The 23,890-nt window shown below is 52.2% G+C and overlaps 6 protein-coding genes across 6 annotated transcripts; 3 read left to right on the forward strand and 3 right to left on the reverse strand.

Annotated features, from left to right (window-relative positions):
- The first annotated feature begins 11 nt into the window (after positions 1-11).
- Positions 12-2,725, forward strand: COCSUDRAFT_47805 (hypothetical protein). Its single transcript, XM_005646754.1, has 9 exons — positions 12-119; positions 297-341; positions 508-582; positions 760-801; positions 886-1,001; positions 1,132-1,269; positions 1,355-1,414; positions 1,572-1,730; positions 1,917-2,725. Exons 1-9 carry the CDS (start codon positions 38-40, stop codon positions 2,250-2,252), a joined length of 1,053 nt encoding a protein of 350 aa, XP_005646811.1. The 5' UTR covers positions 12-37; the 3' UTR covers positions 2,253-2,725.
- Positions 2,726-2,791: 66 nt separating this feature from the next.
- COCSUDRAFT_24197 (hypothetical protein) lies at positions 2,792-10,715 on the reverse strand (the record flags this gene model as incomplete). Its single annotated transcript, XM_005646755.1, has 24 exons — positions 2,792-2,987; positions 3,135-3,272; positions 3,438-3,569; positions 3,740-3,910; positions 4,044-4,118; positions 4,431-4,604; positions 5,250-5,372; positions 5,791-6,045; positions 6,363-6,581; positions 6,869-7,017; positions 7,158-7,353; positions 7,526-7,643; positions 7,813-7,946; positions 8,070-8,196; positions 8,305-8,389; positions 8,532-8,760; positions 8,952-9,165; positions 9,390-9,454; positions 9,546-9,635; positions 9,732-9,885; positions 10,009-10,084; positions 10,194-10,243; positions 10,352-10,407; positions 10,518-10,715. The coding sequence occupies 24 exons, from the start codon at positions 10,713-10,715 to the stop codon at positions 2,829-2,831; spliced, it is 3,387 nt and encodes a 1,128-aa protein (XP_005646812.1). The 3' UTR covers positions 2,792-2,828.
- Positions 10,716-10,874: 159 nt separating this feature from the next.
- Positions 10,875-13,453, forward strand: COCSUDRAFT_66538 (ribosomal protein L3 component of cytosolic 80S ribosome and 60S large subunit). The gene is made up of 7 exons (XM_005646756.1): positions 10,875-10,926; positions 11,309-11,508; positions 11,616-11,758; positions 11,923-12,103; positions 12,279-12,476; positions 12,688-12,921; positions 13,141-13,453. Exons 1-7 carry the CDS (start codon positions 10,905-10,907, stop codon positions 13,333-13,335), a joined length of 1,173 nt encoding a protein of 390 aa, XP_005646813.1. The 5' UTR covers positions 10,875-10,904; the 3' UTR covers positions 13,336-13,453.
- A 439-nt stretch (positions 13,454-13,892) lies between these two features.
- On the reverse strand, positions 13,893-15,483 carry COCSUDRAFT_55967 (hypothetical protein; the record flags this gene model as incomplete). Its single annotated transcript, XM_005646757.1, has 4 exons — positions 13,893-14,132; positions 14,265-14,556; positions 14,713-14,822; positions 15,424-15,483. 4 exons carry the CDS (start codon positions 15,481-15,483, stop codon positions 13,893-13,895), a joined length of 702 nt encoding a protein of 233 aa, XP_005646814.1.
- Positions 15,484-15,752: 269 nt separating this feature from the next.
- COCSUDRAFT_66539 (S-adenosyl-L-methionine-dependent methyltransferase) lies at positions 15,753-18,407 on the forward strand. Its single transcript, XM_005646758.1, has 5 exons — positions 15,753-16,119; positions 16,327-16,585; positions 16,779-17,032; positions 17,278-17,484; positions 17,653-18,407. Exons 1-5 carry the CDS (start codon positions 15,862-15,864, stop codon positions 17,788-17,790), a joined length of 1,116 nt encoding a protein of 371 aa, XP_005646815.1. The 5' UTR covers positions 15,753-15,861; the 3' UTR covers positions 17,791-18,407.
- COCSUDRAFT_53751 (DnaJ-like protein) lies at positions 18,378-20,613 on the reverse strand (the record flags this gene model as incomplete). Its single annotated transcript, XM_005646759.1, has 8 exons — positions 18,378-18,694; positions 18,873-19,048; positions 19,189-19,404; positions 19,571-19,648; positions 19,874-19,904; positions 20,093-20,311; positions 20,426-20,457; positions 20,547-20,613. The coding sequence occupies 8 exons, from the start codon at positions 20,611-20,613 to the stop codon at positions 18,515-18,517; spliced, it is 999 nt and encodes a 332-aa protein (XP_005646816.1). The 3' UTR covers positions 18,378-18,514.
- Positions 20,614-23,890: the final 3,277 nt, after the last annotated feature.

The raw sequence follows: 23,890 nt of genomic DNA on the forward strand, positions 1-23,890 counted from the left end.
GTTCGATACTATATGTTTTGAGATTGCATTGTTCAACATGCCGGATGAGGATCAGGACGGCGCCGCAAAGAAGCGTGCGCGGGGTGAAGAGGAAGAGTTGGGCGATGGTGGCTCTGCTGGTGAGCATTCTTCATTGCCACGTAATGTGTGCACAAGAATCGTTCATTGAAAGTTTATCTCTCTTCTTTGAGTTGACACCGTGTTGCAATAGCAAATGCAACCTGCACTAAAGATCTCCCAAGCCTTGAGTGCTGTCTAGCGATACAGCTTTGCCTAACGACTCTCATCTGGTGCAGATGCAGGACCAGCCAAGAAAGCCAGGACAGAGGAGGATGCCGCAGGTATGATATGGCGGCCAGATTGGCTGTGAGCAGTGCCGTGTTCGCTTACAGGTGTAGACTAGGCAAGGCAGGGCAGCAGTTGGCGTTCAGGAAGTCTCTTGCAATTTGAAGGAGCTCGCTGAGCAAACTTTGTTTCATTGTCTGGAAGCATCATGTCGAAACGCAGGAGAAGATCAGGACGGCGCCGCAAAGAAACCTCAACGGGATGAAAAGGAAGAGCAGGCTGATGGAGGCTCTAGTGGTAAGCATTGTTCATTGGATTATGACGTACTGTACAGGGACAAGTAATTCTTTGAGAAATTTTATTTGCATTGAATACTTTACCGCAACGGCAAGCACAATCTGCTTTGGAGTGCTGTCAAGCCTTGGTTGCTGGCTAGTGATACAGTGTTGCTTGATGACTCTCATCTTGCTGCAGACGCAGGACCTTCCAAGAAAGCCAGGACAGAGAATGCTGCAGGTATGATCTTGCAGACCACATTGCCTCTGTGCCGTGTCGTCTGTGCCAAAGGTATGTAGACTATGAAAGGGATTCCACCTACAGGTGCAGAGGTAGGAGATGCAGCAACGAACAGAGGCCCTTCAATACCCACTGATGCTGCAGATGCGACTGAAGCTGGACCTACAGAAGCAGCAGAGACTGGCGCTGGTGATGTTAAGGTAACCACCTGCCTGCAGGCATCCAATTTGTGTTGAAAGATGTCGAGAATCCCTTCTACATCTGTTGTGATGATCGCGTTCAGAAGCGCCGATGCTCCCTGGCAATGAAAGGATTGGTTTGCTTGTCCAGGTAGCAAACGAGGAAGAGAATTTGTCTGCAGATGAGCCAAAGAAGATTGGGTACAAGCTGTTCAAGGATGGCAAGGAGGCAGCCACCTACTTCCGCACCCTGCTGAATGCTCTGACGCAGAGGCAGCCTCTGAATGAGGTACAACATTGACTAGTCCACTGTTGGTGTTCTCTTTATGGTGTGCCTTGGAAGGTTGTCACCCCAATTTCTGTGTTGGCTGCAGTATGAATTCCACATGGTGCTGGAGCTGCTCAAGAATGGTCACCCAGAGCCTGAGAAGAAGGTAGGATGCAACTCTGCGAAGGCCAATGTTTTATGCTGTTCCCTCAGTATTGCTTACCAAGGCAATGCATTGTACTGTCATTTGAGGTGCCTGGCAGGCTTTGCTGCGCGTGGTGCATACCAAACAGAATGATGCGCTGAGTCTGCACGTTACACAGATGGGGAGTGGAGTTAAGGCCATAATAGTCCGCAAGCACCAGACTGAGGACAGCAACTGCTTCTTCCTACTTCGCACGGACGGCTCCATGGACGACTTCTCTGTCTTCAAGTGCATCAACCGCCTCTTCCCCGCCTTCGGCAAGGGGAGGGGATCCATGGTGAGCATCAATGCCTGCCTTTGCATCCTGGACACTCTGAGCAGCTTCCTAGTCTTGTCTCAGGATGATTCTCCGAGCAGGCTCCTGTGAGGGCAGAAATGTAACTAATCAGCAGCGCGAGGGACCATAATGGTCAAATAGCGTGCCTTTGTGCTCTTATCTGTCAGCATCTTACTGGGCGCTCAGGATGTGTGCAACGCTGGTGGCAGTGCTTGTGCGATGTTCTTTAAACGGTCATGCATGTTATGCAGTCTGGGGAGAACAGCGGGGGCACGCGTGGACGAGGTCGGGGCCGGGGCCGGGGCGGACGAGGGCGTGGCCGCGGGCAGAGCCGAGGGCAAGGCGGGCCTGGCGGCAGGGAAGGCAGGAGGGGCGGACGCAGGGGATGAATTTGATAGCCTGATGCTTGTGATTGGCAGTGTTTTCCTTATTATCTATGGATGTAGCGAGTGGGATGAGCTGAAGTGTGGGTGCTCTGAAGTTAGAGTCCTGGCCAGCGATGTGTCGTCCTGCATGGCATGAGTTGCATGTCCACAAATGCGTGAGCCAAATTCATAAAGGTGCCAGTCTAGGGACCACATTTTCTATCGCAGAGAGTATCAAACTCCCCAGTGCACCTCTTGAAGGCGCGATAGAACTTCCAATTGGGGGCATTTTTAAATGGATAGCGATGCTTTGAGAGCCTCTGTTCTCTGATGTTCAGGATAAGGATGCCTTCAGTCCTGTAGTACGTTTCATTTGAAAATACATTGCTCTGCATGATTCGATAGTGCCTCAACAGAGACCCAGGGATGGCAGCGGGCATTTTTCATCGCCGTATGTGGCAACCTCAGGGGTTATTGATCTGCCCAGTACTTTTGGCGGTTGATATGGGTGTATGTCTTGGGCGAGTTCTCTGTCTTGCTAGAACCGCGTCCCAGCACCCAGAGACATGAGCCCAATCCCAGATGGGATCGCCCTGTTACTTGGTAAGAATTGAAACGAATGCAGACGAAGTACTTTTAGCAAAAGCACACTTTCCATCGATCATGTTATTTAGTATTTGCCTTCATGCCTGTCTTCAGTCGACTGCGAAAATTCAAGGGCTCACAGATGGGCCTAAGAAGCAAGAATGGGGGGCGTTAGCACAACATCAAACTCACACAGAGAGTCATCTGCGCCAATCGTCTGCTGCTCCCGTGCAATGACAACTGCATGAGCCGGCATGTCTGCCAACGGCTGTGCTGGCCGCCCCAGCACTCCACTGATGTACTCGCTCTGCACCACACATTGCTGCATCACTGTCTCGAGCGAATCAAAGCAAGCCAAGTCACCGTGATTTTTCTCGCGCTCTACTTATCCTCTAACAACTTACAGGCCTTACTGGAAACAGCCATGGTAAAGCATGCAGCATCCCTGCCTTACCTGGGTTTCGAGCACGCGATTGAGCAGTGAGGTGAAGGTGGACGGTGCGGCAGAATCAGCAGCTCCCACAAACACATCCACTGCATCCGTGGACACGAGGCCGGCCTTCTTCCGCAGCTTCTGCACCCGGTTAACCACCTGCCACAGCCATTGCAGCACCCATGAGGCTCCATCCCTTTTTCTCTGCCACATGTCCCAAATATAGACCAACAACCATCAAGGTGAGATTGTGTGTCCCCAAGACAAAGGCCCAATAGCAGCTTCAGGATGAGCTCTATGCATGGGTAGCTGCAAGGAGAGCACCTCTCGAGCAAAGCCTGCCTCCTGCAGGCCCTCGTCTGCACGCAGGTCCAGCACTGCAAGCACACCGCCAGCTCCCTTGGTTCCCATGTCCCCCTCCGATGTGCCCTCCAGCTGCTTGGCGTCCCATGTCACCTGTGCAGAAACTCGCACAAATCCCCTAAGACATGCGTGCCACCTCTCACACGCAAGAGGGTGCAGGTCGCATACCCAGTTGCCTTGCCAGGTGATGCTTGCGTTTGCCAGATCAGCTCGGCATGCAAGAGCAGAGCCAGGTCAGGAAGAGCAGCATTTCAGTGGCTTGCCTGCAGCTCGCCAGCTTGGAGGGTCTCGCGCTCCACAGCCCCGCTGCCCTTCGCCTTGTACTCGACCTGGGTGCTGCCTGTGGCCTCATACTCGGCAATCTGCTCTGGTCCCATCTTTGTGACTGCGTCTGCAATGTCCTTCATCCTGCCGCCCAGCCGCTTGCCAAGGACCTGCGCACATATGCAAAATCCAATCAGCAGGGCTGTCGCGCACTTTGTGCCAACATCAGGTGTTCTACTGCAGAGCTTTCCCTTGGACAAAAGTAATATAAGATCTGACAGGAGCAGCAGCAAGAGCAAGCACCTTGAAGTCTGCCCTGGCTGATGGCGTGGCATACTGGTTTGGATCACTGCACGTCGTCAGCTCCCGCACATTCACCTGCAGGTGCATGGACGCAGCAGCTTGCCAGGTGGGTATGAGTCATGCCAGCACATGTGCAACCATCATTTCCCCGCCAAAAATCTCATGCCTGTAAAAATGCTCACACTGCTGCAAGGCTGGGTGCCGCTAGTATAGAGAAATGCCATGCATTTACTAAAGATAGGTGCCACTAGCTCATGCATTCACTGTCAATAGGTGCTACTACAGATAGAGGGAATTTGCGCTCTACAAAAGATGGCTGCCAGTAGGGATACAGAGACTAGAGAGAGGTCTGTGCCACCAGAGATAATGAGGGAACTTCTCACGCACCTCCTCAAGCACATACTGCTTGAGCTCGCCGTCCAGGTCGGCCAGGAAGGAGGCGTCGGGGTGGACTACCACCAGCGAGGGCAACGGCTGCCTCGTGGGCCTTCCGTTCTGCTCCCGGATGATTCGCCCCAGCTCTATCACCGCCTGCATGCGCCCCACACTCGCCTGGATGTGCTCATCGCCCGCCTGCACAAGCCAATACAACCAACGCCGTCAGGATTATTGCTTCAGGTGCAGTCCTTGCTCAGCAAAAGCACAGCCTGCAGACTTCCACCCTGAGCTGCTTTGCTGCGGCCAAGGGGCAGGCAGGTGCTGGATGATTGCAAGGGTTGTACATGATGGACGAGAAGGAAAGAATGTGCTCGTGGCCCGCCTGCACAAGGCCATGTCTGTGTTGGTTTGTCCGCCCAATCTAGAGGAGCACCTGATATATTGGGGCCAGAGAGGTATGGCCTGCTGAAATCCAAATCAAGCTCCAAAAGGAGGGCTGGGGACCTCAAAACAACAGCAACTTCACAGATGACTGTGAGTAGAGACTGGGAATTCTTTCAGCAAGTGCATATGTGCGGACCACTCTAGTTTATGGCGCACAATGCGTGCAATGACACCACATGCATCTGACAACCTCAACGCCATTTCTGATCTGTGCAGCCCTGGCTCAGGAGAAGCCCGCCAAAATGAGCCTGCAGACTTCCAATCAGAGCTTCTCTGCTGCAGCTGCGGGGCGCACAATTCCTGGAGGTTTGGATTCAACATGATGGATTAGAAGAGGACAGTGTTGATGCAAAAATAATGACGTGAAGGGGCTGAGATGCGCACCTGCGCCTGCGCGGCTTCGGGGAAGTCGCACCAGTGTACGGACTGCGGCGCGTCCTCGGGCAGCGCTCTCCGCAGGTTCTGGTACATCGCCTCGCAGAAGAACGGCGTGAATGGCGCCATCACCTGGCACACCAGGACGCCTTCAACACGATCGTTCCAGCTACACGCTGCTCCAAACCGGCCTAACCTAGTCCCTGCCCATGAAATTGAAGATTGAGATTTCAGCGCATGCCACCACATGTGGCAGCATGCAGAGCAAAGGCTGGAGAGCAGTCAGACCAGCTTGCCATCAAGAGCTGGAGCAATGAAGGCCACCATTCACAAGTGAGGCCTGGCAAAGAGCCCCTCACTCGGCTCAACAGCGGCAGAGACATATAGCCCTTCAGGCTTCTCCACAGATGGCGGCGGTGGCTTTCTGAACTATGAAAGACCATGGTTGAATCACTCGAGTCTCATGGTTTCAACGAGCAGCGGGAATGCGTGATATGTTCAAAAAATGCTGGAAGGGTACAGAGCAGGAGGGGTGCACTGCACTGCGCACCTTGGAGACGGTAAGCAGGACGTCGAAGAGGGAGGCGAGGGCGAACTGGCAGTCGCTGGCGCCGCCGCGGCCCTTGAGGCGGGTGCGGTTGTAGCGCACGTACACATTGGTCAGTGACTCAATGAACTGCACCAGGAAGGGCACAACTGTGTACAGCCGGTACGCGCCCATCTCCTCGCGCACGAACGCCGTCAGCGAACGTGTTGCCGCGCCGATCCAGCGGTCCAGCACATTCGTCGCGCCTGACAGGTCCACCTGCGCAGGGATGACGTTTGCTGCCAAATCAAGCTCTTGACTAAATTTTGGATATGGCAACAGATCCTTAAATGAAAAAAATCATATAGTGCATGCATTTTGTGGCAGAACCAAATGCTCCGTCCCGCTCTTCAGAGTCCACCCCGTGCATGCGAATGCACATGGCACCCAGGGATGCATTTCTAAGATCTTTCGAGGTTTTCTTAAAGTACCCATATGGCATTGAACCTCAATTCTAAGCACAGAACCGCAGCAAAGGATGCAGCATCAGCTAAAACCACGCTTGGTGGCTTCTGGGCCGGGCGGGTGCAGCGCACCTGGGTGGGGTAGAAGCGCTCGCCAGACTCGGCCTCCAGGCGCAGAACGTTCTGGACAAGGAAGCGGTAGGCGTTGTACCAGGGCAGGAACACATCCTTGACCACGCCGAAGACGCCCTCCTTCTTGAACTTAAGCGTCTCCGCGTGCACGACCGGCGAGTTGACCAAATACAGCCGCAGCGCGTCTGCGCCGTACTGCTCCAGAATGTCAGAAGGGTCCTGCGCCAGCACAACCTCATCATTTGGTTATGTCCTGCGGCGTTGCAGACCTTGCTTGGTGGTCTGAAGGTCCTTGAGCAGTACATTGGGCGCGGTACATAAATGCAGGCTTGCATTGAGTTGCACATGCATGACCTTGCTGGCTGCAGAGAGCTTTAGAGACATTGTGGCATTGCAGGAAGGGAGGAAAGGGGCAGACATGCATGACATGCAGGGAGATGCCATGCAATCAAACGTAAGAGCTGGCAGGACATGCGTGGTAGAGCATTGGCACAAGGATGGCTCACAGGGTAATTTTTCAGCCGCTTGCTCATCTTCTTGCCATCGTCGGCGAGGACGAGCCCGTTGCAAACCAGGTTTTTGAATGCCGGCTTGTCAAAGAGTGCGGTTGAGAGCACCATGAGCGTGTAGAACCAGCCCCTGGTCTGGTCCTGGCCTGCATGCAGATGATTGGAAAGCTTTCAGTTCTGGTGACATTGCAGCAACACCAAAGATAGCAGCATAATGCTTGACAGAATCATACCCCAGAGCATAAATCAGATCAACAATGAGAACATAAGTGTAGGAACGACGCACCCTCAGCCACAAAGTCGGCTGGGAAGTTCTCCTCGAAGAATTCTCTGTTCTCGAAGGGGTAGTGCAGCTGGGCGTAGGGCATGCTGCCAGACTCGAACCAGCAGTCAAAGACCTCGTCCACTCGCCGCAGCATGCCCTTCCCTTTCTTGCTGGGGATCTCCAGGTGGTCAATGAAATGCCTGTGCAGGTCCGTCACCTGCCCACAAAATAAGTAATCAAAGCATGCAAAAATCAAACCAGAATGTCAGGACACACAATCTTCACAGCCCCCCCATCTGCATCATGCCCTCTTTCTCGGCAATGCAAATGGGAGGCCATTCAGGAGTTGCCAGTCAATAGTCAATGCCAGTCAACAGTCTGGATGTCACCTTCTCTCCTGTGAGCTCCTCCAGCTGGGCAATGGAGCTGACCACCACAAGCTCCTCCATATCCTGGCTGGCCCAAATGGGCAGAGGAGTGCCCCAGAAGCGTGAGCGGCTCACACACCTGAAGTCAGATATTCCTTCTATTTTCACTTGCTGTAATAGAGAAGTAATCAGAGTAGAATACATCTGTGGTAGTCTGGGGTCCTCTTCCAGACATGCACAACCTTGTCAGGTGGGGCTGTGCATTTCTGGCACATGGGTGAGCACAGAGAGCGCAGCAACGGACGCACCAGTCGCGTGCGTTTTCGAGCCAGTTCTGGAAGCGGCCGTCCTTCACATGGCTTGGCACCCAGTAGGTGCTTGAATTGGCCGCCAGCAGCCTGTCTCTGAAGTCTGTCACCTTGACAAACCAACTCGGAACGGCCTGCCCAAACCACAGCATGGTGTCACTTGAAACTTGCATTGATTTGAAGTTCTTTCTACATGCACGAATACTGGCTGCACTCCCTGCTCCAGTCCGATAATAGCCCACGAGGAGATGCAGCACCTTGTAGATCAGAGGGGTGTCGGAGCGCCAGCAGAAGGGGTAGCTGTGAGTGTAGGAGGACACATCAATCATTCGTCCGGCAGCCTTCAGGTGCGCGATGATGGCCTTGTCTGCGTCCTTCACATACCTGCAGCCGACCAGACAGATCAGTCAGCATGTTAATATAGGCAACGGCAATGATGAAGTATGCAACACTTTGTAGGCATGTTATGTGTCTTCTAGGACTTGTGGTCACCTTCCAGAGAACTCTGCCACCTCTGCTGTGAAGTTGCCATCTCCATCCACAGGGCATGGCACATCCCCTCCAAGCTCAATAATGCCTGTTGTCCATCAAAAAGTACCTCAGAAGGAGTTCTTTCTACTAGACTTGAATGAAAATCATGGACATGTGGGCCATTAAGACCCACAACATAGGGGAAGATAGCTTCAAAAACAGAGAACGGCATTTTTGATTCACCCTACCATTGGCCAGGCAGACGCGCATGTCGTCCTCTCCAAAAGCTGGCGCGCAGTGCACAATGCCGGTACCATTGTCAGCGGTCACATAGCCATCCCCAACCACCCTGAAGGCTCCAGAAGCCGCGGCATTGCCGTTGGTCAAGCTGCTGTCCGTTTTCAAGCTGGAAAAGTATGGGAAGAGCGGCTGGTACCTTGTTCCCACCAGCTCACTGCCCAGCATCTTGCTCAGCACCTGCGCAGTGCCAAGGCAGAATCAATGACGAAAGCCCTTAAGATGAAGTCAAAGCACTCGAGCAAAGAATATGATCCTTCCTCATAGCAATTGAAGCGTCATAGCCATATTTCCTCCAGCAAATATGATCATTCCAGGCGCCTGTCATGCAGGAACCCTCTTGTGTAAATAAGCAGCAGGGCTGTTCTCACCTCCCAGCCCTTGGGCTCGGCTGCATCAGCCTCTTTGGCATCGCCTCCCTTGCCACCCTTCTTCCCCTTCTCCTTCTTGGGCTTGGGCACGGCGCCGGGCACCGCTGACAGCCGAGAGTCCGCCACGATGTACACCTTGCCGGTGGCCGGGTTGCGCACCCGCACATACTCGAATGCAGGGTTAACACAGAGCGCCAGGTTGCTGGGCAACGTCCTGCAAACATGCCGAGGGCACATCTTGATCCTTGATGGCCGGCAGCATGTGTAATGTCATGCATGATGGAAGTCAAGTAAGAATGGTTTGCTGCTCCCCCTCGATGCACTGCGTGAAACGGTGCATTTGCACAGTTTGGCGCTATATTATGAGTCAGACAGCTGCAGGGCAGTGCATGCATGATGTTGCACTACGTGTCAATAAGCCCAGCAGGAGAGGCGCACCAGGGCGTAGTGGTCCAAGCAATCATGCAGGCCTCATCGGGATCGTTGTCAAGTGAGAATGCCACCTGTCAAACCAGAAATCACCAGAGTTATGCTATGCTTCGTCGCGAGGGACTGCGTTTACAGCGCTTTGAAGTCTTGCAGAGGGGAGCTCACCATGACGCTTGGGTCCACTGTGTCCTTGTAATTCTGGTTTGCTTCAAAGTTTGCCAGGGCCGTTGAAAGACCTGTCGAGTACGGCATGACCTGGCATACAGAACTAACGTTTAGGATAAGTCTTCGGCCTTGTCAGGCATGTCAGGGAGACCAGCAAGGCAATGTAATGTCATCGCACATGCCTACCTTGTACCCGCGGTAGACCAGCTTCTTCTCGAATAGCTGACCAAAGACCCACCACACACTCTCCATGAATGTGGGATCCAGTGTCTTGTAGTCATTCTCGAAATCAATCCATCTGCCAATGCGCTTGACAGTCTTCTCCCACTCCTTCGAGTACCTGCACTTTCCATTGTCAAGTCACACACCTCTGCTGTATAGTGTTGAGCTGAAGGAGACCTCGTGCAGAAACGTTCGCATCATGCAGGAATTGAAGAAGATGTGCAAGCACAAGCATGCTCACCGCATGACGATGCTTCGGCATTCCTCATTGTACTTGTCAATTCCCAGCTTCAGCACATCGCCACGAGTTTTGATTCCTGTCACATTTGGGCATGAACTTCAGAGCAACTACGCAACCGCCTGCGTTGTAGCTCAATGAGCACGACAGACTCAAATCAATGCGAGTTCTTGTGACAAGCTGCTCACCCAGTTTCTTGTCAATCTCGTGCTCGACTGGCAAGCCATGGCAGTCCCACCTGCATCATGTACTTAGTCAATCATATGTTGCACCTTTCATCAAGAATCAGGATTTATTAATGACACATCTTCCATCTGCAAAAGGTTGGGCAGAGCTGTGGCCTTACCCAAATCGTCTGGGACAAAAGTGTCCAGTTGCTGTTGCATAGCGGGTAACGATGTCCTGCAAGCAGCAAATTCATAGTTTAGTGCTGGATTGATCGAGCTTGTTCGAGCAGGACCGATGTCTTGCTGATGGAGTCGCTCGTGATCTCGCACTGGCACACCCCATACCTTCAGTGTCCCAGCCAACAAATGACCATAATGAGGCAGTCCAGTGGCAAATGGTGGCCCGTCATAGAAAACAAAGGGCTTCTTCCCCTCGCTGCGCCTGAGCTGCTCCTGAAAGGCGTCGATGTCGTCCCAGAACTGAAGGATTTTCAGCTCCTCCTTGGGGAAGCTGTACTCCTTCCCCTCCTTTACTTCTTCCATATTTTTCAGATCGAATTGCACTTCTAAGGGAATGGCTGCGCAAACAACGAAGGAGGTTGAAGCCATTAGTAATCATCTCATAACTCGCTGGAACGCCTCCGAACGGCGTCGCCAGCCGCTTTCCTTCGGATCTCTGCTCTCCTGGAAACAAAGTAGGACAGTAGGAGACAAGGGGGAAAGTGGGCCATCATGTCGCACAGGAAGTTCGAGCGTAAGTCTCTCCACCCTACTGATCTCTTCCTGGGGAAGGTTGGCGTGTAGAGTGAAGGAGCAGCTCTCATTTAGATGGACTTGGCGGCTGCTGATAGTGGACAACACTGTTTGTGTTGCACTTTGTTAGGCATCACCCTGCTGTATATCTATGATTAAGAAGTCTTTAAGGAGATTGCGGAGCGGCGCTGGGGTACTGACCAATTGCAGCCGGGTGTAGAATTGTTGTTTCTGATGAAAGTTCAGCTTCCTCGTAGATTTGATCTATTGTGTCTTCTGTGCTGTTTCTCTTCTGTACAGTATTCCTCTGTACTAGACGATCGTAACTGCAAGTCGCATCATTCTAGCGTTGGGGCTCACTGACATCTGCCTGTCTGTTGCAGACCCTCGACACGGGTCTTTGGGCTTCCTGCCCAAGAAGCGGTGCAGACGTGGAAAGGGGAAGATCAAGTCCTTCCCCAGAGATGACCCGTCAAAGCCTTGCCACCTGACTGCCTTCATGGGCTACAAGGCAGGCATGACACACATTGTGCGCGAGGTGGAGAAGCCAGGCTCCAAGCTGCACAAGAAGGAAACAGCCGAGGTGAGCCATTTCTAGTGCTGTTGCGCCTGTTGTGAGCCCCTGAGATCGTTCCTGCGTGCAACACAACAGACTGCAGGGCTCTGGACTGATGCAAATGCTGTGCGCAGGCTGTGACCATCATTGAGACACCCCCTATGATCGTGGTGGGTGTTGTCGGCTACGTCATAACTGCCACCGGCCTCAGGTCGTTGAACACAGTGTGGGCAGAGCACCTCAGCAATGAGGTCAAGAGGAAGTTCTACAAGAACTGGTGAGTACCTGGTCAAGCACTGGCACGATATGCCTTGCATATATGAGCACCTGTGGGCGACACAGCTTTCTGTATATTGTATTATACATATACATATATATGTCGTCAATATGTTAATGTCCATTGCTGCAGAGGTGGTCTGATTTTCAAGTGGCTCTGTGCAGGTTCAAGGCCAAGAAGAAGGCCTTCCACCGGTACGCAAAGAAGTACACGGATGGCAAGAAGACCATCGAGGAGGAGCTGAACCAGCTGAAGAAGAACTGCTCTGTCATCCGCGTGCTGGCCCACACCCAGATCACCAAGATCGGCTATGGCCAGAAGAAGGCCCACATGTCCGAGATCCAGGTCAGCCTGTAACCTTGCTCGCCTGTACACCCTCTGATATGTAATAAGTGCATCGTGCTATCGCCCTCAAATGGGTTCTGATGTGTCTCATGGCCTGCTTCTGTTTCTATTCTGTGCTGTCTCTCATGAATACGCACCCTGCACTTGTTGTTGACTGGGACTGTGCATATGGCAGATCAACGGTGGCAGCATCGAGGACAAGGTGGACTTTGCGTACCAGCTCTTTGAGAAGCCGGTGACTGTGGACTCCATCTTCCAGGCCAACGAGATGATCGACACCATCGCCATCACCAAGGGTCGCGGAACAGAGGGCGTCGTCACTCGCTGGGGCGTCACCCGCCTCCCGCGCAAGACCCACAGAGGCCTGCGCAAGGTGATCTTGACTGACACCTAATCAGTAACCACAGAAATACCGAATTGCCGCACGCATGCACAACTGCTGTCACACTGCTGTGATTGTAGCAACAGAGATGCTCCAAGATGCCACCTGCGAGTCTTTTTGTTGGTTTAAATGTGATGACTGCAGCAGGCTGTCTGCATGCATGTTTGGAGGGGTCATGACAAGATTGAGCGCTTGCGCGCAGGTTGCCTGCATCGGCGCATGGCATCCGGCCCGTGTGTCGTGGACAGTGGCGCGTGCTGGACAGCACGGCTTCCACCACCGGACAGAGATGAACAAGAAGGTGTACAAGATCGGCAAGAAGGGCGAGGAGAGCCACAAGGCCACCACCGAGTACGATGTCACCAACAAGGAGATCACCCCCATGGGCGGCTTCCCCCACTATGGCATGATCAACGAGGACTACATCATGCTCAAGGTGCAGCCCTCCCTTGTCACCTTGCTAATGTCTCAGTCAATCCTAGTGATTTCAAATTTGGCCGGCGCTGATGCTGCAGTCTACCCTATTGAATGCCTCGGCAATTATTGAGAGCGCGCTAGGTATTACGGTTGCTAGTGGAAAGTGTGGGAGATGTATTGGGTTTGTGTCCGACCCCAAAGGTGCTTTGGCTTGACGAGTGGCATGCTGTTGTCACAGGGAGCCGTGCCAGGCACCAAGAAGCGGTGCATCACTCTGCGGCGGTCGCTGGTGGCGCAGACCTCGCGGACAGCGCTGGAGGAGATCAAGCTTAAGTTCATTGACACATCCTCCAAGTTCGGCCACGGCCGCTTCCAGACCTCGGACGAGAAGTTCAAGACCCTGGGCAGGCTCAAGGCGGATGCCAAGGCCTGAGCAGCGGGAAGGGGCTTTTCTCCTTGTATTTGTATGAGCTATTGCAGTGCGCAAGTAGTTCTGATTTGAGTATGGGACAATGGTGACTGTAAGAAAGCACTAGTAAAATTACCCATTTTGTTGGGGTGTCAAGAGGCGAGATCCTTCAACGTGCATGCACATGGCCAATAGCAAAAGTTCTTTCTGCTCCACTGAAGCTACATCCAAGCATTGCACAGCCTGCACAGACTCTCAGAGTCCCACCCTTCAATTTTTCAACGTATCCAATGCGTCTCATACATTAAAGTAAATCCCTCAACCACTTAGCAGAAAGTTTCAGTCGAATTCTTTGTTTGAGACGGTCCCAAAAAGACCTTGGTTTGGTCATACATTCATGTGCTCAGTCCTGGTTCCTGTTGATTATTCGATGGCGATTCAAAAAGTCTTGGAGGAGAAGATTCACAAAGATTTGGTTAGGACCACACACATACATGTCAGATGCAGCTCCCGATGGCCAAGCGAACCCCTACAGTGCGCCCGTTCCGAGTCAATATTCATGCTGCAAGGATGTTCAAAGGTCAGAACTCCATGTCCTGGACGCCAGTGTGGACGGCTACTCCAGACGCAGCGGAAGGCTCCCACTGGTGCTGAGGCGCATTCATCTGGCGGCTGAAGAGCTCTGTGATCTTGCGCTGCGCGCTCGGCCGCTCCTCTGCATCCCCAATCTTGCTGGGGGGCGGCCTGTAATTCTTCTTCACTGCCTCTCGCGCCGCTGCGCCCCTCATGTTGGTCCTCACTCCTCTGAAAGGCAGAGTCCCCTGAGCACAGCAACAGGTATTTGATGCCCTGCACTACTTGACAATCCCTTAAGGACATACATAAGAGGTACATTCAGGGCAGAGAAGCCTTAAATTACTTGCAAGATCAGGAGCCTTGAAAGGAGTACTCACAGCGGAAGGCTTCACTGGCGAGGGTGGAGGGTAGTATTTGTCCACGCCGCCATAGGGGATGAGGAAGCCCTGCTGGGCAGGCAGAGCACTGGGTGCTGCCTGCCGCTCTGACACTGGCTGCAGGCTGCCCAGCCCCCTGGCTTCAGAGCTACTCATGCCCCCGCTCGCGCTGAATGCTGGTGCTCCCAAGCCATATCCTGACGTGAACCCGTTGCCGAATCTGAGGTCGTTCCCACTGCTGCTGATGTTGTACTTGTCGCTGAGCCGCTCGCCCTCCATGTTCAACATCACCCTGCAACCCCAACAGGGATCAATTGCATGGGATAGTTGCCTGCATCTGGCCATCACCTCCACTTGGCAAGATGTCTCATATCTCCGCCGAGTGTCCTTCACTGTCTGCGCTGTCAGTGCATGTCACATGAGCAAGGGGACTCAATACAGTACATACCAGAGGTGCTCGCTGTCATCAATGACCTGATGAATGCGCTGCTTTGGGGCAGTGGTGCACAAATCTCCGCAGGAATCTTTGTCAATGCGGCCGCCAGTCTCCAGGCTGATCTGTGAGCATCAGATTGCAGTGAGTATACCTGCCTTATGGTGGAGCTTAGACCCGTACATGCTTTTGCAGGAGAGGCAAAAGCATAATTTCAGCAGTTTGTCTTCTCCTCTCCTGTGCAGCTCAGCAATGGGCAAGTGCATCACATTTAATACTGTCAAATAAGAGAGCTTAACACGACATACTAGAGTTCTTTTGCGTGGAGTACGGTTGTATTCCTCTACCAAACAAGAGTTCCAGACATCTTGTTTTATAAAAACTGAAGATCTGTACACACCTTATGTTTGTGCCACGGGCATGTTATGCAGGCACCGCGATGCGTGCCAGTAGCAATATCTTCTATGTCTCCTTCCTCGCCCAGAGGTCCACCAAAATGGTAGCAGTTTGCGTCCAGTGCATACAGCTTCCCATGGTGTCGGATAACCGTGACAGGCCGACCGTGCAGCTCCTGTTGATAACAGCAATGACAGAATATCATGTGTCAGAACGTTTTCCAAATCTCACTGAAAACAAATACCTTAGGAACGCGAAGCCCTTCGCTTCAGAAGCCAGGGTTGAGAACCCTGCACGCCAATCTCTGGTACAACCACAGCGCGCCCGCACCTTTGTTATCCTCTGGCCTTCTCGCAGCTCTGCACTCCGCAGAGCCTTCACCCGGAGCATATGAGCTACTACCTCAGTCCCCTGCTCTTTCTTTCTCTTTCTAGTTTTGCCCTGCACAGACAACTTTGCACTCCTCAGTACAGCATTGCTGCGAGCGGCCGGTCACGTTTTCTTCACTACATTGTCTCCATGAAAGCAGTGAGTTTCTGCTACATTGTAGGGCAATGCGCACGGAGCGGAAGTTGTGCACCGTCAGAAGCATCACTTAACCGGCGTTCCTGTGAAAGTGCAAATCTTCCTCAGCTGATCGAGACAATGCAGAGCTGTATCATCTTTCGTATGCGTGGGATCATAACATGAGTACTAGATCACACAAAAGAAAATCCGACGATTCGCATATTCACTATCGAATTGCAAAACAGTATTCAGCACACAGTCATGTCGCACCTTGGACCACATTCTACTGTATCGGGCATGGATTCTTCGTATAACGATCTCTCAGACATGCAAAGGCAGGCTTTTGAGCATTTCTGGCCGTGGCTTGAGGATGCTGTGACTCAAAGCTCTACCCTTTTGCCCTTCCAGAACTGCAGCACCATCAGCTATGCCGACTATGGCTGTGCTGGGGGCGCCAACTCAGCGGCTTACTTTGCTCAAGTTAAATCTGCGCTCGAGCGAGCTGGATTTTTGGGCGGAGTAAGTTCTGGCTATTTGCACAGTTGTACTACAGTCTGCAGTAATGCAGCGTTTAGCCCATGCCAGGATGCTCAAATCTCTCTTGATGTCTATCTCTTTTTATGTGGGGACAGGCTGTGCTGTTGCAACGCTGGCTGCCTCTTCATCCGTGGTGCTTTCCTTGGTTCTGCTATCAAGTTGACGTGCACCCTTCTTCTTCACTCACAGGACGGTTCCTCGCAGCTCCAAGTGACCTTGATAGACGTGCCCAGCAATGATTGGAACCAGGTCTCAGCCGCCTTCTTCAGGCCGGGGGCTGTGGGCTGTGCTGAGGCAATCTTGCCTACTATGGTCCCGAAGAGCTTCTATGCTGGAGAAGTTGCCCCGCCAGCCTCTCTGCACATCGGCATCAGTGTGGTTGCCCTACATTGGCTGTCGCACACACCGCCTGTCAGCCTGAAGGACAGCTTTAATTATCAAAGAGGAGGCATGTCTCGGTCATCTAATTTCCTGGAGGACACATGCTTGAAGAATTTCTAGCCTGTGTTAATTTTTCAGACACCTGAGTTCCATGACAGAAACAGCGTGTATCCCTTCAACATTGCGGCCTCCTGATGGTTATCTTGCGTTTGCTGGGCTGTCTTGGAGTGAATTTTGAGGATCAGACGGTGCCTGTGCAGGCCAATCACATGTGGAGGCTTTCAGGCGACAGTTTGAGTCAGATGCAGAGCACTTTTTGCGTCTCAGAGCAAATGAGTTTGTGCCTGGTGGCCTGCTGTTGCTGGTGCTGCCCGGGACACTGGGGGATCGATACCTCGGTGAAGGGTCCTTCTCTGCCCTGAGCGACGCAGCGGCGGAGCTGAGCGCACAGGGGAAGATCGACGCCTCTCTGCTGGAAGACTTCCTCTACCCTGTCTACATGCCCACAGAGGATGTGCGTTTCCATTGTCCAATGCAGTTCTTGCTCGATGCGCTACTGCTCTGACGGTCTCCATACGTTTGTGCTGATTTTGTAGCATCCCGGTGTTCTGTCTCACATGGATCGTTCTGCGGGTTCTGTCTGCGATTCACTCTGTTTGATGCATTCTGTACCGCATACATGGATCATCTGGATCACATGGATCATACTGCGGTTTTTGTATGGCGTGACATCAACTGACTAGATGCCGACTGTGGTAGGAGCTGGAGAGCATTGTGTACAAGGCTGGCAGTTGGGAGGTGATGCAGCAGGGCGGGGCTTCACTGACGCAGATGTGGGATGGGTACCGGGCATCAGAAGACCCGTCCGCTTCCAAGGCCTATGCCAGCACCCTGATCTTACTCATTCGCGGCGTGTGTGCCCCCCTTGTACGGAAGTGCCTAGCCCTCAGCGAAGAGACCCTCCAGGTTGCCTTTCTCCCAATTGCTACTTCCTCTCGCTGTCAGCGCATGTCAAGAGACCTTAGGCTGACCAAGCCAGCAAGACAGCTTTTCCGGTAGCTGGCAACTACTTTGCAGAGTGTTGGTTGTGGCTCGGCGGTGCATTTCTGTGATGCCTGCTGTGTGGGCCTGCAGGAGCTGTTTGAGAGAGCAGAGGAGATGGTCAGGGCGGATCCGAGCAAGTATGCGTTCAAGAATATCGAAGTTGCTGTGCTGCTTCGCCGCACGAAGCGGCGGCCATCAGTGGATATCGGCAGGCGGAGCACAGAGTGAGCAGCGGGCATGTCAAAACCCAGCATGCTCTTCAGAACTTGCAGTGCAGCGTGTGAATCGCCGTTTCAGGCAACAGGCATCCCTGTGTTCGGCCACATGCATGTGATCTGACAGTGCACTTGCACTGGAGTGGTTGTTGACATCAGGTGTTTCCTGTAAGTTGTTCAAAACCATCGAGATCTGGCAGAGATTGCCTTGTACAGCAAAACGTGCTGAACTTTCTTGCAGATTCCTGCACTGCTCAGGTGTTCCTTGTCAGTTGTTGAAAACCCTCGCGATCTGGCAGAGCATCGCATTGTACATCAGACCGTGCTGAAGTGTCTTGCAGTTTCCTTAATTGCCGACTGTTGCGCTTGTGCAAAGATGGATTTTGGTAGATGTTTATGGACTCAGCAAGTGTGCATGTACTTGAGGTGATGGGAAGTGTTGCACATGATGGGACTGATGGAGGATTTTACGTGCTGCAAATAGACAGCATACAAACAAACAACATGTGGCAAGGTGTTGCCGCCAATGCAGCCATGATTATGATCAAACGGAATTTGAAGTCCTGTGTGAGGGCTCTCAATATAACGTCTTGTATGATTCTGTACAAATTTGAAAATACAGGCTTTATCATACAGCTGTCCTGGTGACAAATATACAATCTATTCGTTGTTCCTAGAGTAGAAAAGTCACTCCTGTGGGACCAGTACTAAACTCCTATTCGGCACCTTTCATCAATTCACCCGGAGGGCAGAAGCTGCCTCAGGCCTGCCTTCTGCTGGTCGGACAGGGTGCGTGGGAAAATAACATCAAATCGCACTCTAAGGTCGCCCTTTGTGCCTGGTACCTTGGACTGGGGCATTCCTTCGCCCTTGACCCTCTTCTCTGCTCCTGGCCTGGCCACATCGCTGACTGACACCTGCATTGCATAAAGCTCACTTGCTGATCCTGTTGTGCCTTCCTAAAGCACTGCATTGACAGTCAACACACACATGCGCGACAATCTGGCAGTCCAGGGCAGTCCAAAATCTAAAAGTCTGGAGAACAACGAAATGTGACTCTCCCCCTACGCATGTCATTGTAGCATCGGAGCGCACCGTGAGCGGCCTGCCATCCAGGGTGGTCAGCTTTATGGTAGCCCCGCAGAGAGCATCCACAAGAGGCAGCCTTGCCGTGTGTGTCAGATCATTGCCTTCCCTCTCAAACACCGGGTGCTTCTTCTCGCTGATGACAAAGACTATGTCAGCAGGTATCGTCCCAGGCCGCTCGTCACCTGCAATGTGCAAATCCTCATATATCAGTTCTGACAGACACCCACGCCCCGCTATTGCAGGCATTTTGCATCGTGAGTCATCCAGCAAACAGCTGCCAGCCATATGACAGGGAACGAGCCAATTGAGGCAGAAAGCATGCCTTTCTTGGGAAATGTGACTTTTGTGCCCTTCTTCCATCCGGGCTTAATCTCAATGGACAGCGTCTCTGTCATGCGCTCTGTCCGCCCAGACATGTCTGTCACGCTGCGTGAGATCTTCATGCGCTTTGTGGTGCCCCTGTACAGCTCCTCCAGTGAGCAGGGCAGCTCATGCTCTAAAGGTGGGTCCTGCCTGGCGCCCGCCCTCCCATTCATGCCTCCAGGCATCCCTCCCGGCATTCCCCCTGCATGCATCGGCCGGGCCCGCTGAGACCTAGTCTCTGCACTGCCTAACAACAAAGACCGCCTGCTGCACAAGATTTGCAGGGAGAAGTACGGACTGAACCAACAATTTTGCTGGGCAGGTAGAAGCTGGGTGCGCACCCACGCCCCCAAACAAGCCTCCTCCTGGCATGCCTCCCATGCCAGAATGCATCCCTGGCATCCCACCGCGGCCTCCCCCTACATATTAACACAAATCAGGCAATCCCGGACACTCCTGTACTCTTCTAATGGCTCAAAGGTTGCCACAGTATTCATCCATCCTTAGCAACTATCAGAAGCGTTCCAAGAGCTGCACTCTTTATGGCAGGATATGGAACTTAGCTAGTTCTGAGCTGTCAGGATGGCCTATACCTCCCATGCCTCCAAAGAAGCTGCTGAAAGCATCATCCATGCCGCCGCCGCCGCCGCCAAATGGATTGCTGCTGCCGAAGAACTGCAATGAACCATTATAACCATCGTCACTTCTACTGTGTGGGACACATCATGTCCATACGTGTAACTGCCCTTTCTCCCTGGAACATGCACTGCCTTGATGTCTGCATTCCTCTTTATTGTGTCCATGTGCATAGGCGGATCAGCCAGGCATTTGCACCCACAAATGCAATGCAACACGCGCCGCACCCTGGCAAAGATTTCCTCAGGATTTGTGGCATTAAAGTGCATGCCGCCTGGCGTGCCGCCTCCACCTCCTGGCATGTTTCCGGGCATCCCTCCCTTGAGGCCCTGCTCCCCAAACTGATCATACACCTGACGCTTGTCCGTATCTGACAGCACCTCAAAGGCCTCGCTGATTTCCTTGAACTTCTCTGCTGCAACCTCCTGGTTGTCGGGGTTTTTGTCCTGGGGATCCAGCATACAAGAGGTAAATCCTTGGTCTAGGTAGCTGACACTGGGGCATAGCTTGCACTGGGTAGGCAAAAGTTGGTGACACAGGAGATTGGCGAGAGAGCACACCGGATGATGCTTCACAGCCAATTTCCGGTAAGCTGCGACAATGTACCAAGTACTTAGTACAGATTTTAATATACGAAAGAACTGCGAGCAACCCATACATGTCTTGCTAGACCAGACAAACCTTTCTTTATATCATCATCAGAGGCAGTTCTTGAGACGCCAAGAATTTTGTAGTAATCTTTTCCCATTCCTGAGGATGTCTAATAACACTGGGGTCGCAAGCTGCTGGAAAATTTCTGCAGTAGTCAAATCCAATGGTGACGAAGCACTTGTGTATCGTCCCTCAGATCGTGCACTGATAGTGTTTTCTGACAAATTCGTTCACGTTCGAAATTACCAGAAGAATAAAGTGCTTCAAGACTGGTTAAAGTCTCGACTTTCTACTGAGGTTCTACATGCTTAGTAAGCCAGTTGGCCAGAATTGGACAAGTTTGGCTTGTTGCATGCACAAGCATGCTTCTGCCAGTCAGATATTCTCTCACAAGATGTCCATTGGCAGGGCATTTTTATCATCCCATGCAGCTGTGGCATCATAATGGCTGCACCGCGCAGTCAGCCTGGGCAGCCATCATCATATATGGCCCGAAATGACTCATCGGATCGCTTATTTATATACAAGATGTGCAAAGTTCAAGCCAAGGCCAAAACAATCCCACACAGGGTGTCTGCAGCCGCATCAATGAGGCTCAGCATTGCACCCAAAGGGTCGCACCCGGTGGGCAGCCTGCTGAGTTGCAATGGCCGGTACCGCGACGGCTCAGCCTGTGATGATCATGATCATCACAGATCTGTACAGATCTGTCAGAGTTCAGGCCTTACCCGCAGATATTCACTCCTTGCATAGCTTATCACATCCCACCCTCCATGAGGGATCCAGTAGCATGCCATCAGTGTATGCGCATGGGGCATCAACCGACTCGGAGATATAAGCCACCGCCACGGTGCATATATCTCACCGTATACTATAGTATGCACCGTGGCTCTTCCTATTAGCTCCAGCGGAGCGGCTTCACGCGGCTTCTTATCCATCCTTTTATGAGCTGGACATGGGATTGGCGCAGCTAGGAAGTAGGCAAAAATTGAGGATGATCCGAATAGTCAGCATTACATTTTGGCGGGGCACCTAGTGTACCTCATGCATTTCTGGTAGTGTCAAGCCAAAAGGGTGGATAAGAAAGGGAAGGGAGGTATTGCACTGAAACTTCGGCGGGAAACCGCCAGACTCAGGATAAAGGCACACGAAAAGTCTTCTTTCTTCACTTTTCTTCTCGAGGTGATCTCACCCCGACAGTGATCTGCTGTTTATCTTGCTAGCTATCGCTGGGGACTCTCGATCCGACCTTGGAATACCTGATCGTCTCCAGTCCTGCTACCCTAGAGCCACGCCAAGGCGAACGCTCGCTTGTCACAGTGTGCTGTTTCAGTGAGTCTTCAGCAATTGAGGCGTTGCAAGTCAGACTCTTGCTGTTTGTAAATAAGAATAACTCTAGTCTAAGAGAGGCTTATACGCACGGTCGCGTATTGACCGAGGACACTGCCACCACCAGCCTTACGTGTCCCACAACGATCCGAAATGAGTGCCCAACGTCAGAACGCGAAACGCCACAACCGATTTGCGCAAAGATCACTCTCTGCGAAGGTAATTTGCACCCAAATTTGTCACGAAATGGTGCGATTTTAGCAATTTGTCAGGGGTTCTGTATTGCTCATGGGGTTATGTATTGCTGATGCTGAAACGGTTAAGCTTTGCAGGAAGAAGCCGTGGAAACATGTGATGCCCCGATCCAGGCTGCCGATCTTTCCTTTGGTCATTGGGTTGCCTCGACAGAGGATGATGAAGACACCGCGAGCTCCAACAGTGCCAGCTCGAAGGCGGCTCGATGCGCCTCTCCCACGGCCGAGGAGTCTCTGATGGTGCGCACCTGGCTCAATTTAGACGTGCTTCACTCATCTACGAGATCATATAAGCTCGGCGCAGTCAAATTCGTGGCAGCACGAGCTCTGAAGAGCCAACCTGTACTAGGGGGATCCACCTCCTTTGACTTTCTAGACCTAAGAGGAGCTTGCAATTCACTGCAGTGCGATGAGGAGATTGGCGAGTGCACGCAGCCGCCATCTAAACGACAGAGGAAGTCCTGTGAATTCATTTCCAACAATTCGACAGCGGAGCCCTCCACTGGGCTTGGCAAGGACTTATCCTGGCTGCTGAACAACTCTATGCAGGTATGTACAACACATTTCCAAACCCTGCTCCTTTGCAATGCTCAAATTTTTACTTGCATACTTACCAAGAAGCTAAATTGATGAGGCACTCCTTTTGCTGCAGGCAGCTGATGCCTGGTTCCAAGTGTGCCTGCCGCATCACATGATGCCTAACACCGTCCACCCAATTCAGCTGCGCATGCATGCGTGACTGGCCTGCCGGTTCCCTTATTAGGATGCAGATGATCAAGCCGACCAACATCTGATGTCACGGCTCAGGGTGACTACTGAAGCCTCAAGATGGCTAATATATCCGGTGGTAAACAGCCCACCGCAAGGTTGGTAGTGTAAAATAGCAGAAGTGCTATTGGTGGCAAGTGCTCACCGCAGAGGTGCAATACTCCTCTGATGAGGCTGCGCACCTGATCCCATAATGTTTTTGGCTCCTCTCTTTTCAGGATGCTAGCAGCATCCCCTTTTCTTTCAAGTTGCTGGCTCCTTCCCAAAGTTGCAGCATAGGCACCATTTATGGTATTACATAATTCAAGGAGTGTGGTGATCGCCGTTGCAAATATGGTCTTCGCTGAAAGTTGGCTTGCTGACGGCAGCTGTAGGAATAAAATTTTGTCCAGCAAGCCAATTTTCACAAGGGTATTGGGAATAGGGAGGGTTGACAGTGGCACTGTAGCACAGTGTTGAGCAGAAAAGCTCTGCTGCTAATCGAAACGCTCATCCGGCAGAGCTTTAATGAGAGGAGTTGACTGTCTTACCCGACTGTGTGTGAGAGCGGAATTGAGAGAACAACATTGAGTGTTGCCAGGAATATTCCAGAATAGCATGATAAGCCACAACCAAGACAAGAGTGCCCTTTGGCGACCTACTCAATTTCAAGTGTGATCCTCGTGTACTTCTATCCATTTGAGGGACGGTGAGTTTCCATAGTGATGAGTTTGTCCAGCAGTGCCTACCTCAGGGCCGTGTACATCAGACCTATCGGTAATGCCAGAGTTGTTTAAATGATGTGAATTGCTTTTGCCTCAATTGTGGAAAAGTCAAAGCTCAGGATGTCAAGGAAGACTGGTGAATTTCCGGGTGTTCAGACTGCGGTAACTGCAAGTGGATATCTATTGAAGGTCTGCTTATGTAATGGCAGTAACAATTGACACAATCAGTCAGCATAGTGCCCCACTTGTGATCATCAAAGATCTACGCCACGAATACTACAAGCGTCACATCAAGTAGCTTCATGCACTTGGGCAGATC

The sequence above is a fragment of the Coccomyxa subellipsoidea genome, assembly GCF_000258705.1.
Source record: "Coccomyxa subellipsoidea C-169, whole genome shotgun sequence".
In the NCBI taxonomy this organism is placed as follows: domain Eukaryota; kingdom Viridiplantae; phylum Chlorophyta; class Trebouxiophyceae; family Coccomyxaceae; genus Coccomyxa; species Coccomyxa subellipsoidea.

Bases quoted from the DNA above. Each gene is read 5' to 3' on its own strand.
- COCSUDRAFT_47805 (XM_005646754.1), top strand. From the start codon at position 38: ATGCCGGATGAGGATCAGGACGGCGCCGCAAAGAAGCGTGCGCGGGGT. The intron at 120-296 runs GTGAGCATTCTT...CATCTGGTGCAG, and splicing joins GGGCGATGGTGGCTCTGCTG to ATGCAGGACCAGCCAAGAAA. The intron at 1,731-1,916 runs GTGAGCATCAAT...CTGGGCGCTCAG, and splicing joins GCAAGGGGAGGGGATCCATG to GATGTGTGCAACGCTGGTGG.
- COCSUDRAFT_66538 (XM_005646756.1), top strand. From the start codon at position 10,905: ATGTCGCACAGGAAGTTCGAGC. The intron at 10,927-11,308 runs GTAAGTCTCTCC...TGTCTGTTGCAG, and splicing joins GTCGCACAGGAAGTTCGAGC to ACCCTCGACACGGGTCTTTG. The intron at 11,509-11,615 runs GTGAGCCATTTC...TGCTGTGCGCAG, and splicing joins ACAAGAAGGAAACAGCCGAG to GCTGTGACCATCATTGAGAC.
- COCSUDRAFT_66539 (XM_005646758.1), top strand. From the start codon at position 15,862: ATGTCGCACCTTGGACCACATTCTACTGTATCGGGCATGGATTCTTCG. The intron at 16,120-16,326 runs GTAAGTTCTGGC...CTTCACTCACAG, and splicing joins GAGCTGGATTTTTGGGCGGA to GACGGTTCCTCGCAGCTCCA. The intron at 16,586-16,778 runs GCATGTCTCGGT...GTGCCTGTGCAG, and splicing joins CTTTAATTATCAAAGAGGAG to GCCAATCACATGTGGAGGCT.